The 14,372-nt window shown below is 45.7% G+C and overlaps 1 protein-coding gene across 1 annotated transcript in view; it reads right to left on the bottom strand.

Moving 5' to 3' along the window:
- Positions 1-379: 379 nt before the first annotated feature.
- Positions 380-14,372, bottom strand: part of LRCH3 (leucine rich repeats and calponin homology domain containing 3) — a 101,587-nt gene continuing 87,594 nt past the window's right edge. The window contains exons 16-21 of the mRNA XM_029285443.1: positions 12,007-12,055; positions 10,099-10,212; positions 8,318-8,436; positions 7,115-7,252; positions 4,881-4,958; positions 380-580 (exon numbers count right to left, since the gene is read on the bottom strand). Coding sequence (XP_029141276.1) covers positions 380-580; positions 4,881-4,958; positions 7,115-7,252; positions 8,318-8,436; positions 10,099-10,212; positions 12,007-12,055 — 699 coding nt within the window. The remainder of the gene's footprint in view (positions 581-4,880; positions 4,959-7,114; positions 7,253-8,317; positions 8,437-10,098; positions 10,213-12,006; positions 12,056-14,372) is intronic.

The raw sequence follows: 14,372 nt of genomic DNA, 5'->3' as shown, positions 1-14,372 counted from the left end.
CCCAATCTGGCCCACGGGCTAAAAAAAACCCAGGATAGCTGGGGAGAGGGGGTCAGTCCTGAGCCTCAGCCAAGCTCCTGGGGCCTGCTGGACACAAGGGTGGTCTTGGCGCCCGGGCCAGTGTCATCCAGTGGCTGCCGTGCCCCTTGCTTCGCAGACCTGCCAGCTACCCCTGCAGAGGCAGAGAAGGAGACAGGATTTGGCCCTCGAGATCACACGGTTGCTGACCCCTGCTAACTCGCAGCCAGGTTTGCTGGTGGATTTGAACCCTTCCCGTGCGCCTCCTGCAAACTTCCCGGAGCGTTCACCAACCAGTTGGAGAAGGAGCCGGCGTAGGTGACCGGCAAGGTTGAGTGTGTTTCCCACCCACCCCCCGCCCTCAGAGGAAAAAGACCCAGCGGTAGAACACGCAGACCGTAAGCATCAGGGTACAGTAAAAGGCAGCGAAAGCGCAAAGCTGAGTAGAGAGTAGCACCAGACTCGGCTCTTCGGAATCGGTGCCCAGAGAAAGGAGGGATTCGACAGTCCTTTGAATGCTGAGGTTTAGCTGGAGAATGTCAGAAGGGGAACACAGGCTGTCCTGTCCAGAGGGGCAGCAGGAAGGGAAAACAGACAGAAAACAAAATTAGTAGAAGCTTAAATCACTGGTAGGCATGCCGGACGGGGTGAAGCTGCCCAAGGTAAGCTTTTCGCCAGGTTGCAACCTTCCACTTTTGTCAACCGCCACTACGTATGCGTAGACGCGCCAGTAGCCCTTGACCTGTGAGCAAACTGAGCTCAAAATTCCCCTGGTTAAGCAAGACAGTTGCTAAGTGAGCTTGGCCCCATTCTGCAACCGGTCTTGCCACGGTCGTTAAGTGGATCACTGCAGTTGCCAAATTAAGGAATACGGTTGTCCCAATAGTTCTGAAGGAGCTTCTTGGCTGAGAAGCCAACCATCTTCAAGGAAAATCAAAGTCCAGTTGCCTTTTGAGAGAAAAAAAGCAGCTTTGGATGACTGAGAATCTCCGCAGACGTTTAGTAACCTGGTTGTTAAGTGAATCTGGCTTCCCCCGTTGTCTTTGCATGTGAGAAGATAGCAAAAGGGGATGAAAACGATGCACCCCCAAATCCACCAGTCAACTGCATCAAATTCCTGGGTGTGCAGCTAACAAGTAGGCTAGCTTGGTCGCTCAACAGCGAGACACATATGAAGCAGGCACAGCAGCGCCTGCGTTTTCTGCATCGCATGAGAAAAACACATCTTCCTTCCCCTGTCCTCACCACTTTCTACAGAGGGACGATCGAAGCGCGTCTTCCTTCCCCTGTCCTCACCACTTTCTACAGAGGGACGATCGAAGCACGTCTTCCTTCTCGTCCTCACCACTTTCTACAGAGGGACAATTGAAGCACGTCTTCCTTCTTGTCCTCACCATTTTCTACAGAGGGACGATCGAAACACGTCTTCCTTCCCCTGTCCTCACCACTTTCTACAGATGGACGATCGAAGCGCGTCTTCCTTCCCCTGTCCTCACCACTCTTTACAGAGGGACGATCGAAGCACGTCTTCCTTCCCCTGTCCTCACCACTCTCTACAGAGGGACGATCGAAGCACGTCTTCCTTCCCCTGTCCTCACCACTTTCTACAGATGGATGATCGAAGCACATCTTCCTTCCCCTGTCCTCACCACTTTCTACAGAGGGACGATCGAAGCGCGTCTTCCTCCCATCCTCACCACTTTCTACAGAGGGACGATCGAAGCGCGTCTTCCTTCCCCTGTCCTGACCACTTTCTACAGAGGGACGATCGAAGCGCGTCTTCCTTCTTGTCCTCACCACTTTCTACAGAGGGACAATCGAAGCACGTCTTCCTTCTCATCCTCACCACTTTCTACAGAGGGACGATCGAAGCGCGTCTTCCTTTCCCTGTCCACACCACTTTCTACAGAGGGACGATCGAAGCACGTCTTCCTTCCCCTGTCCTCACCACTTTCTACAGAGGGACGATCATACAGCATCAGTCTTGTTTGGAAGCATCCCTGCTTCGGACAGGAAGGCGGGGCAGAGAGTGGTGAGGACAGCAGAAATGGTTATTGGTAGTTCAGAGAGTGGTGAGGACAGCAGAAAAGATCATTGGCAATTCCCTCCCTCCCACCCAGGACATGGCACAGAAGTGTTGCTTGAGCAGGGTCCGCAAGATTGTCTGGCACACTACACACCCTCTTCACGACCTGTTTTCTTTGCTACCTTCTGGGAGAAGGGGGCTCCGTGGTATCCAAAGCAGAACATCCAGATTCAGTCACAGTTTTGTGCCATACAGTATCAACCTTGTGAACTCTCAAGCTTCCTCTTCCCGTTATGTATTCAAGATGGACAGAGATTAATATTTATATGTTACTTATAGGTAAGGGTGTAGGTCTATACATATGTTATCTATAGTATGTTTTTAAATGTGTGTTATGCATGTGTATACTTGAGAGCAAGCAACTAAATTTCATTTTTAATGTGTGCCATTGCGCCCACAGGAAAAAAATGACAATAAAGGTTATCATTATCATTATCATTAAAAGGCAGTTTTATGGCACGTGTTGGAAAAGCCCCTCTCCATCCAGGACTCTGGACAATGGAGAAAAAGTCTTTCAAAGCAGAGAAAAAGTCTTTCAAAGCAGAGCCACTGACCTATAACCATTCATTTAGTGACCGTTCAAAAGTTACAACGGCACTGAAAAAAATCAACTTGTGACTGTTTTTTACACTTCCGACCATTATAATATCCCTGTGGTCACACAATCCAAATTCGGATGCTTGGCGATTGGCTCATACTTATGACGTTCGCAGTGTTCCTGTGTGTGTGTATGTGTGTGTGTGTGTGTGTGTCTTGTGATCCCCTTCTGCAACCTTCCGACAAGCAAAGTCAACGGGGGGAGCCAGATTCACTTAAAGAAGCGTGTTACTACCTTAAGAACGGCAGTGACTCACTTAACGACCGTGGCAAGAAAGGTCGTAGAACAGGACGAAACTCACTCAACAACTGTCTGGCTTAGCAATGGAAGTTTTGGGCTCCACTGTGGTCCTAAGTCAAGCTGCCTCTTGCTCAAAGCAGTTGGGAAGAAGATTTTGGCTCCAAAATCTTTAGCAGAACTTGATCTCAGCTCCTTCCAGAATTGGGGCGATGCCGTGGGACAACCCAATTGGACCGGATTTTTATTATTATTATTATTATTGTTGTTGATGATAAAGTTGGAAGGGACCTTGGAGGTCATCTAGTCCAATCCCCTGCTCAAGCAGGAGACCCTATACAATTTGAGACAAGTAGCTGTCCAATCTTTGCTTAAAGACCTCCAGTGATGTAGCACCCACACCTTCTGGAGGCAGGTTGTTCCACTGGTTAATTGTTCTCACTGTCAGGAAGTTTCTCCTTAGTTCTAGGTTGCTTCTCTCCTTGGTGAGTTTCCATCCCTTGCTTCTTGTCCTGCCTTCAGGCGCTTTGGAGAATATGGAATTTATGCCTATGGAATTCAGGGCTCCCCGGTGTTCACCCCCAACCCAGTTGCAATTGGGAGAAATCTTACTTGGGCAGCTTCAGGCTGGGTCTTCTGAATTGCTCCCTGGGATTGTCCCCGCGACTTTTGTCCAAACCCCTGACGCTCATGAAAGCCTGAGAGACCAGGAGGAATTCAGAAGACCATAAAATCGGAGTAGGTTAGTTTTCCATGCACTGCATTTTTATTTATTTTTTTGGTCAGGAGAACAACCTTCTGTTCACAGGGAGCGTAAGATGCGAAAGAAAGATTACAAACAGGATCCTCGGGCTGGCGAGATCTAATTTCACTCGGTTATTTTGACCATTGATTCAGGACAGGGCGCTGACATTGCACCTCAAAGGCATTCTGCCCTGCCTTGACTTTGTGGCTTGTCAGGGGTGTTGGATTACAACTCCCATCATCCGTCTCCAGCATGGCCAAATGCTCTCTTGGCTGGGGACAATGGGAACAGTAGTCTTAAGATGCCCTCCCAAGTAACAGAGATGTGACTGAATAGGCCAGGAGCGCCATACTTTTCCTGTTTTGTTTTTTTCCCTCCTTTCGTACCTGCTACTGAATTTATTTTGATGCATGGATGTACCATTTTGGGGTGTATTCCATTCTGAATTAGGGCCGTGAACCAGGGGTTCTTGGGAGATTTTAAAGACAACAAACCCCACATTCCTTTCTAGCACTGATGATGTTGCCTAGTTGGGTCATGAAACACCTGCAAGAAAACCACCCAGCTCGGAGAGCACCCAGGACCCCACAGTCCTCCTCCTCCTCCTCCCTCATTCTAGCACTGATGATGTTGCCTAGTTGGGTCATGAAACGCCTGCAAGAAAACCACCCAGCTCGGAAAGCACCCAGGACCCCACAGTCCTCCCCCCCCCCCGTCCTCTCCGCATACCCCTCTCCCTTCTAGCACTGATGATGTTGCCTAGTTGGGTCATGAAACGTCTGCAAGAAAACAACCCAGCTCGGAGAGCACCAAGGACCCCATAATTGTTGTCATCATTGTCCTCCTCCATCTCCATCTCCTTCTCCTCCCTGCATACCCCTCTCCCTTCTAGCACTGATGATGTTCCCTAGTTGGGTCATGAAACTTCTGCAAGAAAATCACCCAACTCAGAGAGCACTAAGGACCCCACAGTCCTCCTCCCTGTAAACTCCACCTTCCCCCCCCCCCTCCTCCTCCACTCTGCACATCCCACTCCCTTTCTAACCCTGATGATGTTACCTAGCTGGGTAATGTAATGTCTGCAAGAAAGCAACCAAGATCAGAGAGCACCAGAGATCCCACGGCTATCCGAAAGGTTGGCCCTGTGACATAAGCCCCCACAGTAGGAAGAGAAATTGGAAGCCTTCCCGTCGTACCTGAGGCACCCCTATTTTTCGACAGGCTTCCAGGAAATTTTCCACATTCCGCCGACACTTGGCCATGGTTAATTTAGGCTGCAGAAGGGAGAAAGAAGAAACATGGCGTTCACCACCAGCAGTAGCATTTGTTAGTCAAGGGAAGTGACGGCAGACCTATCACAGGGGTGTCGAAGGTGACAAGGTTTGGGAAGACACACCACATCAGCACAGACAGTTCTCCGAAACATGCTCTGTTCTTGTGCACATTGGGGGGCGGGGGCTGCACGAGAATGGGATGTGCTCTGAGGCCATCGTCAAAAATGGAATTTTTTTTATTACGTGCATTTCGTTTTTGCAATGATTTGACGTGGCTTTATACATATTATTTAATATGTATACGTAAATACGTATTTATTTTTTTTAAAAATACAGCCCAATCAGGCCTATACGGAGTGTATTTTTTTTAAATAAATGAGCATGTGAAGAATTGTTTTGTTTCTCTTTCGTTTAGACCCGCCAGGAGTGTCAAATGAGGAACTTTTGGATATTTTTACACGCCAAGCCCCAAAGGTTTGCCATCACTGATGTATGGTCACACAAACATACACACACACACACACACACAAATCAGGCGAGTTTGGTAGCTAGGTCTTCCTTAATAAATGAAAAACAATGAGACGAGGGATACTGGTTAAGATTTTTGCACGTATCTTCGATGTCAGGCAAATAATTTTGATTTTGCAGACGGCCCTGGCAGGGTCTTGCAGGACACTCCCCCCCCCGCCAAAAAAAGTTACCCAGACGACACTTTAAGAAGCGCTGCATTAGAGGAAGTGAGCTACAGCTCCTGAAAGTTTATGCCCTTAAATCACACTTGTGAGGTGGAAAACGTGCTACCAGACTCCTGATTTTTTTTTCATCCATAGCAATCCCGGATTCAGACATCTTGAAAGCAGAGTTAGGAATCTACCATCCTGGGAAAGACTTAAACTTCAAGGGAGCCTCTTTGCAGAGAAAGAGCAGCAGCAAACGGGAGTATAAATATATTTTCGCTATAGATTTTTAGCTTTCTTTCTTTCCTTCCTTCCTTCCTTTTTTTCTATTCTATTCTATTCTATTCTATTCTATTCTATTCTATTCTATTCTATTCTATTCTATTCCATATTTTTTCTTCTCTTCCATTCCATTCCATTCCATTCCATTCCTTTTCTCTATTCTATTCTATTCCATTCCATTCATTTTCTCTATTCTATTCTATTTTCTCTATTCTATTCTATTCATTTTCTATATTCCATTCCATTCCGTTCCGTTCCGTTCCATTCAATTCTTTCTCTATTCTGTTCTTTTGTTGTTCTGTTCTGTTCTGTTCTATTCTATTCATTTTCTATATTTTAATCTATCTATTCTATTCATTTTCTATATTCTATTCTATTCTATTCTATTCATTTTCTATATTCCATTCCATTCCATTCCATTCCATTTCTCTCTTCTATTCTATTCTATTCTATTCTATTCTATTCTATTCTATTCTATTCTATTCATTTTCTATATTTTTTATATTCTATTCATTTTCTATATTCTAATCTATTCTATTCATTTTCTATATTCTATTCTATTCTATATTTTCTATATTCTATTCATTTTCTATATTCTAATTTATTCCATTCCATTTCTCTCTTCTATTCTATTCTATTCTATTCTATTCTATTCTATTCTATTCTATTCTATTCTATTCTATTCTTTCTCATTATTCTATTCCATTCCATTCCCTTATTCTATTCTATTCCATTCTATATTTTCTATACTATTCATTTTCTATATTCTAATCTATTCTATTCATTTTCTCTATTCTATTCTATTCTATTCTATTCTATTCTATTCTATTCTATTTTTCTATATTCTATTCATTTTCTATATTCTAATCTATTCTATTCATTTTCTCTATTCTATTCTATTCTATTCTATTCTATTCTATTCTATTCTATTCTATTCTATTCTATTCTATTCTATTCTATTCTTTCTCTATTCTATTCATTTTCTATATTCTATTCCATTCCATTCTATTCGTTATATGATGCTTGTTCTTTATTTTCCACTTTTTAAATCTGCTTCCTGCTTGTTTTACCTTTCTCTCCTTACCACCCTCTGAGGGCTTTTCAAGACAGCAGCTGAGTAAAATCCCCAGGACAGGGAAAGAGGCATCAAAGCCAGGGCTCCCAAACAGACCCAAGAGGTCCCACCGGGATACTTACGACAGCTGGCGAGGGCACGTGGATGCTGGGGACGGAACGAGGCCGCACGTGGTTGGCTAAATGGCAAAGCACCACGCCGTCCATCAGGGCTGCGCTGAGATCGTTCGGCAAAGACACTTTCAACCGAGATTCAATATTCTGAGGGAAAAAAAACAGAGGCCAGAATGATTGCTAAAAGTAAAGTAGGTTAAGTCCTTTACAGGGAGTCCTTGACTTCATTTAGTGACTGTTCTCAGTTACAACAGCACTGGGAAAAGTGGCTTATGACCGTTTCCCACGCTTATGACCGTCGCAGCATCCCCGTGGTCACATGATCAAGATTTGGGTGGTTGGCAACCTGTACGTCTTCATGACGGTTCGCACAGTGTCCCGGCGGGGTGGGGGGTGGAACGCGGTCCCCTTTGGCCACCTTCAGACAAGCGAAGTCAATAGGCACGCCAGATTCGTTTAACGACCGAGTGACTAGCTTTACAACCACAGTGATTCCCTTAACAACTGTGGCCTGGAAAGCTGTAAAATGGGGCCAAGCTCACTTAAGAAACTGTCGTGCTTAGCAACTTCAGGCTCAATTGTAAGTCGTCGTCATCATCATCATCATCATCATCATCATCATCATCATCATAAAGTTGGAAGGGACCTTGGAGGTCATCTAATCCAACCCCCTGCTCAGGCAGGAAACCCTATATCATTTCGGACAAAGGGCTGTCCAGTCTCTTCTTAAAAACTTCCAGTGTTGGAGCATTCACCGCTTCTGGAGGCAGGTGGTTCCACTGGTTAATTGTTCTAACTGTCAGGAAGTTTCTCCTTAGTTCTAGGTTGCTTCTCTCCTTGGTTAGTTTCCATCCGTTGCTTCTTGTCCTGCCTTCAGGGGCTTTGGAGAATAGCTTGACTCCCTCTTCTTTGGGGCAGCCCCTGGAACACTGCTAAAAGTCGAGGAATACCTGTATAGGGTCTGCTGGAGCAGGGGTTTGGATTAGAAGAACTTCTCCTCAGCCAGAATAGCTGGCTGGGGAATTCTGGGAGTTGAAGTCCTTGCCTCATAAAGCAGCTGAGATTGAGAAATGCTGGTTTAGCGTGATGGGAGAAGACATATTAGGTTTCAAACCCTTTTATTCCTCACTCAGCTTTGGACCTCACCGTAAAACCTGCCACACTGTCTGCTCCAACAAAAGAGCGTGTCTTCAACGCAACCCAGCTACGTACTTTTCGCAGTTGCTCTATCACCAAAACATCTTCTTCCTGCAGGGTGGAATCATGGTTATCGGCGATGTCATCTGAGCAATTAACCGGAGTTGATGCAGAAGCCGGCAGCGCCGTCACGGCTAAAAAAAGGCAAAATTATCGCCGTTAACACTCCACACACCAATCGCTATCGCTACCACTATAATAGGGCAGACACGTTAATAGTACAGGGGGGTCCTTGACGTAAAACAGCTTGTTTAGTGACTGTCCGAAGTTACAACTGCTTTGAAAAAAGGGACTGGTGGTCAATTTTCACACTCAGCGACCGATGCTGCATCCCCAGGGTCACATCCTCAAAATTCAGACGCTTGGCCACTGACTCGTATTTATGACGGTCGCAGTGTCCCAGGGAGGTCACGTGGTTCCCTTTTGTGACTTCCTGACAAGCAAAGTCAATGGGGGGAAGCCGGATTCACTTAATGACCATGTGACTAGCTTAACAACAGCAGCGATTCACTGAACGGCGGTGGCCAGAAAGGTCGTAAAATGAGACAAAACTCACTTTACAAATGTCTCAGCAACAGAAAGTTTGGGCTCAACTGTGGTCACAATTCGAGAGCCGTCAGTACACTTTAGTGTCCTGTTCAATGAAGGAGCTTCGAAAATGTTCACTATTGATCTAGGCCAGGGGTCTTCAAACTTGGCCCTTTTATGACTTGTGGACTTCAACTCCCAGAATTCCTCAGCCAGCCTCCATTTTGTTTGTTAGATTTAAGACGGGGGTCTTCAAACTTGGCCCTTTTATGACTGGTGGACTTCAACTCCCAGAATTCCTCAGCCAGGCACGACCCCTGTCTTAAATCTAAACAAACAAAATGGAGGCTGGCTGAGGAATTCTGGGAGTTGAAGTCCACCAGTCATAAAAGGGCCAAGTTTGAAGACCCCCGTCTTAAATCTAACAAACAAAATGGAGGCTGGCTGAGGAATTCTGGGAGTTGAAGTCCACAAGTCATAAAAGGGCCATGTTCGAAGACCCCTGTCTTAAATCTAACAAACAAAATGGAGGCTGGCTGAGGAATTCTGGGAGTTGAAGTCCACCAGTCATAAAAGGGCCAAGTTTGAAGATTCCTGTCTTAAATCTAATGAACAAAATGGAGGCTGGCTGAGGAATTCTCGGAATTGAAGTCCACCAGTCATAAAAGGGCCAAGTTTGAAGACCCCCGTCTTAAATCTAACAAACAAAATGGAGGCTGGCTGAGGAATTCTGGGAGTTGAAGTCCACCAGTCATAAAAGGGCCAAGTTTGAAGACCCCCATCTTTAATCTAACAAACAAAATGGAGGCTGGCTGAGGAATTCTGGGAGTTGAAGTCCACCAGTCATAAAAGGGCCATGTTCGAAGACCCCCGTCTTAAATCTAACGAACAAAATGGAGGCTGGCTGAGGAATTCTCAGAATTGAAGTCCACCAGTCATAAAAGGGCCAAGTTTGAAGACCCCCGTCTTAAATCTAACAAACAAAATGGAGGCTGGCTGAGGAATTCTGGGAGTTGAAGTTCACCAGTCATAAAAGGGCCAGGTTTGAAGACCCCTGGCCTAGATCAGTGTTTTTCAACTTTTAAGATCTGTGGACTTCAATCAGCAGCTGAAATCCACATTTTTTTCATTCATGCACGACTGCTCTTATTTGACTGTTGGCAGCTAATTTTAAGTGTCCCACTTTGGGACCGAGCATCGTAAAGGGACACAGCTTGGGCCCCACCGTGCAACCCAGAGGCTGGCCCCGCTCGAGCTGTTGGGCTTACCTCTGTTTGCTTCCTCCCTGGTAGCATTTCGGAAAAGGAAGCTTTCGGGACGCTGGGGAGTCCCTCTGTAGGAAGGAGGGGCGGCTGGGCCAGGGTATGGGGCAGAGAGGTGAACTAAAGGGAGAAGTGGAAGGATGCAAAGGGGTGGAGGGGTGGAGGAGGAGAAAGGCAAAATCCTTATTATTACAATTTAAACAAAGAGAATCAAAGTAAAGGAAGTCCTAGAGTTAAAAACGTTTAGCGACCGTTCAAAGTTATAACAGATTTAAAACTGGTCCTCACATTTAGGACTGTTGCAGCACTCCGCCCCCCCCCCAGTGGACCACGCAATCGAGATTTGGACGCTCGGCAACTCGCATGTATTTACAATGGTTGCAGTCCCAGAGTCATGTGATCATCACCATTTGTAACCTTCCCAGAGAGCATGAAAGCCAGCCGGGTGACTTTGGGATAATAACTAGGAGACAGTGAGTTCTAGTCCTGCCTTAGAGATGAAAGTCAGCCGGGTGACTCTGGGACAGTCACTAGGAGACAGTGAGTTCTAGTCCTGCCTTAGGGATGAAAGTCAGCCGGGTGACTCTGGGACAATCACTAGGAGACAGTGAGTTCTAGTCCTGCCTTAGAGATGAAAGTCAGCAGGGTGACTCTGGGACAGTCACTAGGAGACAGTGAGTTCTAGTCCTGCCTTAGAGATGAAAGCCAGCCGGGTGACTCTGGGACAGTCACTAGGAGACAGTGAGTTCTAGTCCTGCCTTAGAGATGAAAGCCAGCCGGGTGACTCTGGGACAGTCACTAGGAGACAGCGAGTTCTAATCCTGCCTTAGGGATGAAAGCCAGCCGGGTGACTCTGGGACAGTCACTAGGAGACAGCGAGTTCTAGTCCTGCCTTAGGGATGAAAGCCAGCCGGGTGACTCTGGGACAGTCACTAGGAGACAGTGAGTTCTAGTCCTGTCTTAGGGAATGAAAGCAAGCTAGGTGACTTTGGGCCAGCCCTTTCTCTCTCAGCCCATGCCAACTCACAGGGTTGTCATTGTGGGAAAAATAGGAGGAAAAAGGACTGTTAGGAATGCGTGTTGCCTGGACTCAATTATTAAGATATAAAGGCAGGATAAAAATCAATAAATTAAATGAAATTAAATCAAATCATAGAATTAAATAAAATCACAAATTAAAATCATAAATAAAACAAAATAAAATAACACAAAGTAAAACAAAGTAAAATAAATAGACTAAATCAGGAGTAGGCAACCGTGGCTCTTTTATGACTCGTGGACTTCAACTCCCAGAATTCCTGAGCCAGCCTTGCTGAGGAGAAAGGGAGAGGTTTCCAAGCTGAGCCATGCTGGCTCAGGAATTCTGGGAGTTGAAGTCCGTGAGTCATGAAGGGGCCATAGTTCCCCCATGCTGGCTGAGGAATTCTGGGAGTTGAAGTCCACGAGTCATGAAGGGGCCATAGTTCCCTCATGCTGGCTCAGGAATTCTGGGAGTTGAAGTCCACCAGTCATAAAAGAGCCAAGGTTGCCTACCCCTGGACTAGACTAGACTAGACTGAAGTAATAAAATAAATAAACTAACCAGGAGGCATTTGGAAACCAGAAATGCTGGGTGGCTGGGGACTACTTTGATTTCAAGGGACAGGCAGTCACAGATACGTTGTGATTGCCGTTTTAGGTAGCCATCCCTGAAGGTTATGGGAGATAAGCTCAGCTACAAGTGTCCTCAGCCAGAATGGTAGTCCACCCTGCCCACCCTTATTTACTGGGCTGTCTCCTGCTAAGTCGCAAGGTTAATGCAGAAATGTAACCACCCCACCCAAGGCCTAGCGATGGACAATTTCATTATTATCATCTGGACAAGATCCAGAATTCCGACAAGGACTTTCTGCTGTTGGCCCCTTCCTTGTTTACCTGTTTGAGAAGTGGGTGAATTCGGTGAGATGGTGGATCGGTCCTCGCTCTGTGGATCGAAGCGAGAGAGAGAGAGAAGTGAAGCTCTCAAGAAATTCAGCTGACACTCAAATGCAGAATAGCAAGAATATCATTTTGGGAAAGATAAAAGTAGTGTGCAGATTCTCTGGAGAGAAAAAAAGGACATTGTCTAAAGAAATTGTCCCAAAGAAGGAGCCAATACTTTGGGTAGTTTAATAATGGAGAGCAACGTCCCCCTTCTATTGAATGTAGAGCAGGGGTAGTCAACTTTGGCTCTTTTATGGCTCGTGGACTTCAATTCCCAGAATTCCTGAGCCAGCTTAGCTGGCTCAGGAATTCTGGGAGTTGAAGTCCACGAGTCATAAAAGAGCCAAGGTTGACTACCCCTGATGTAGAGGAACAAAAGCCACGATAGAAAAGAGCATCTGCTAAGCCAGCCAGAGAAAAAGCAGGTCCTAATTACCGCACGCGAGAAAAAAATAAATAAAAATAAAGCAGAAACGTTGACGGTGTACAAAGCGTTCACCAAAGCCAAAGAAAACACTTTTGAGACAGTTTGGGTTTGAAAATGAACTCCGCCATTTCTTTTAGAGACTTACAAAATCATGACAAGATGTCAGCTGACCTTCCTTCCCAGCGGGATGACGTAATTTTAAAAATAATTTTAAGAGTTCAACAGCAAACGTACACACCAACCTTCCTCAACCTGATAAATCTCCAGATGTGCAGAACTACAACTCCCATTACTCCTGGTCAAGGTTGACTTGGCTGGGGCTGATGGGAGCTGTAATCCAAGGTGCCAAATTGGAGGAGGGATAAAGGGTCTACCGATATTTCTTTATTGCAGAATTGTCTATCCCTAATTCTAAACTTTGGGCCCAGTTTTGGGAAAAGCAAAGCCCATCCATTCTGCTCAACCTGGCGGTGGGAACTACAGTGTGGCTCCTTTATGACTTGTGGACTTCAACTCCCAGAATTCCTGGCTGGCTCAGGAATTCTGGGAATTGAAGTCCACAAGTCATAAAAGGGCCAGAGTTCCCCACCCGAGCTAACCAACCATCCCTTCTAATCAGAAACATAGAAATTATTAAGGGAGAGCCGGTCATAAATACTGTCATCTTACAACAGTTCTTTTAAGGATTGATCGGCATTGAAAAAAGTAATAATAATAATATAACTGGAAGGGACTTGGAGGTCATCTAGTCCAACCCCCTGCTTCTGGAGGCAGGTGGTTCCACTGGTTAATTGTTCTAACTGTCAACAAATGTCTCCTTAGTTCTAGGTTGCTTTTCTCCTTGATTAGTGTCCATCCGTTGCTTCTTAATAATAATAATAATAAAGTTGGAAGGGACCTTGGAGGTCATCTAGTCCAACCACCTGCTCAGGCAGGAAACTCTATACCATTTCAGACAAATGGCTGTCCAGTCTCTTCTTAAAAACTTCCAGTGTTGGAGCATTGGAAGTGACTGATCACCCATTTTCACACTTACCACGGTGGCAGCCTCCCCCGTGGTCACATGATCAGAATTTGACTGTTTGGCAACCGTTTCATATTTACAACGGTTGCTGTGTCCCAGGGTCAATGTGATGATCCCCTTCTTGTGACCTTCTGACAAGCAAAGTCAACGGGGGAAGCCAGATTCACTTAAACAGCCGTGTTTACAACTTAACAAATGCAGTGATTCACTTAACAACCGTGGTGAGGAAGGTCGTAAAATGGGGCAAAGTTGACTACACAACTGTCTTGGTTAGCGACGGAAATTTTGGGCTCAGTTGTGGTCGTAAGCCGAGGACTCCCTGTGCTTCTTCATTTCACCATCATGAAGCAAAATCTGAACCCGGCGTAATTTAAAACATCGCTCTGCTCACTTCCAAGCAGATTACTGAGGTAAATTTTTGATCCTTTCGGCACGGGACACCTTCCTGCCTCGGATTTTTTTTAATTTAGAAAACCTGGAACCTGTACAGGTAGTCCTCGACTTACGACAGTTTGCTTAGTGACCATTCAAAGTGACAACGGCACTAAAAAAGGACCAATTTTTAACACTTCTGACCGTTGCAGCCTCCCCCGTGGTCACCTGATTTACATTCGGATGCTGGAGAGCCGACTCACATTTGTGACGGTTGCCGTATCCCAGGGTCACGTGATCCCCTTTTGCAACCTTCTGACAAACCAAGTTAATGGGGGAATCCAGGTTCGCTTAACGCCCGTGTGACTAATTTAACAACTGCGATTCGCTTAGCAACGGTGGCAAGAAAAGTCGTAAAACAGGACAAAACTCACTTAGCAACAGAAATTTTGGGCTCAACTGTGTAAGTCGAGGACTGCCTGTGTTCTTTGCAAT

Source organism: Protobothrops mucrosquamatus, unplaced genomic scaffold (genome assembly GCF_001527695.2).
Source record: "Protobothrops mucrosquamatus isolate PMUCROS unplaced genomic scaffold, P.Mucros_1.0 scaffold1708, whole genome shotgun sequence".
In the NCBI taxonomy this organism is placed as follows: domain Eukaryota; kingdom Metazoa; phylum Chordata; class Lepidosauria; order Squamata; family Viperidae; genus Protobothrops; species Protobothrops mucrosquamatus.
The sequence above is the reverse complement of the archived record's forward strand: the minus strand, read 5'-3'. Positions and strand labels throughout refer to the sequence as shown.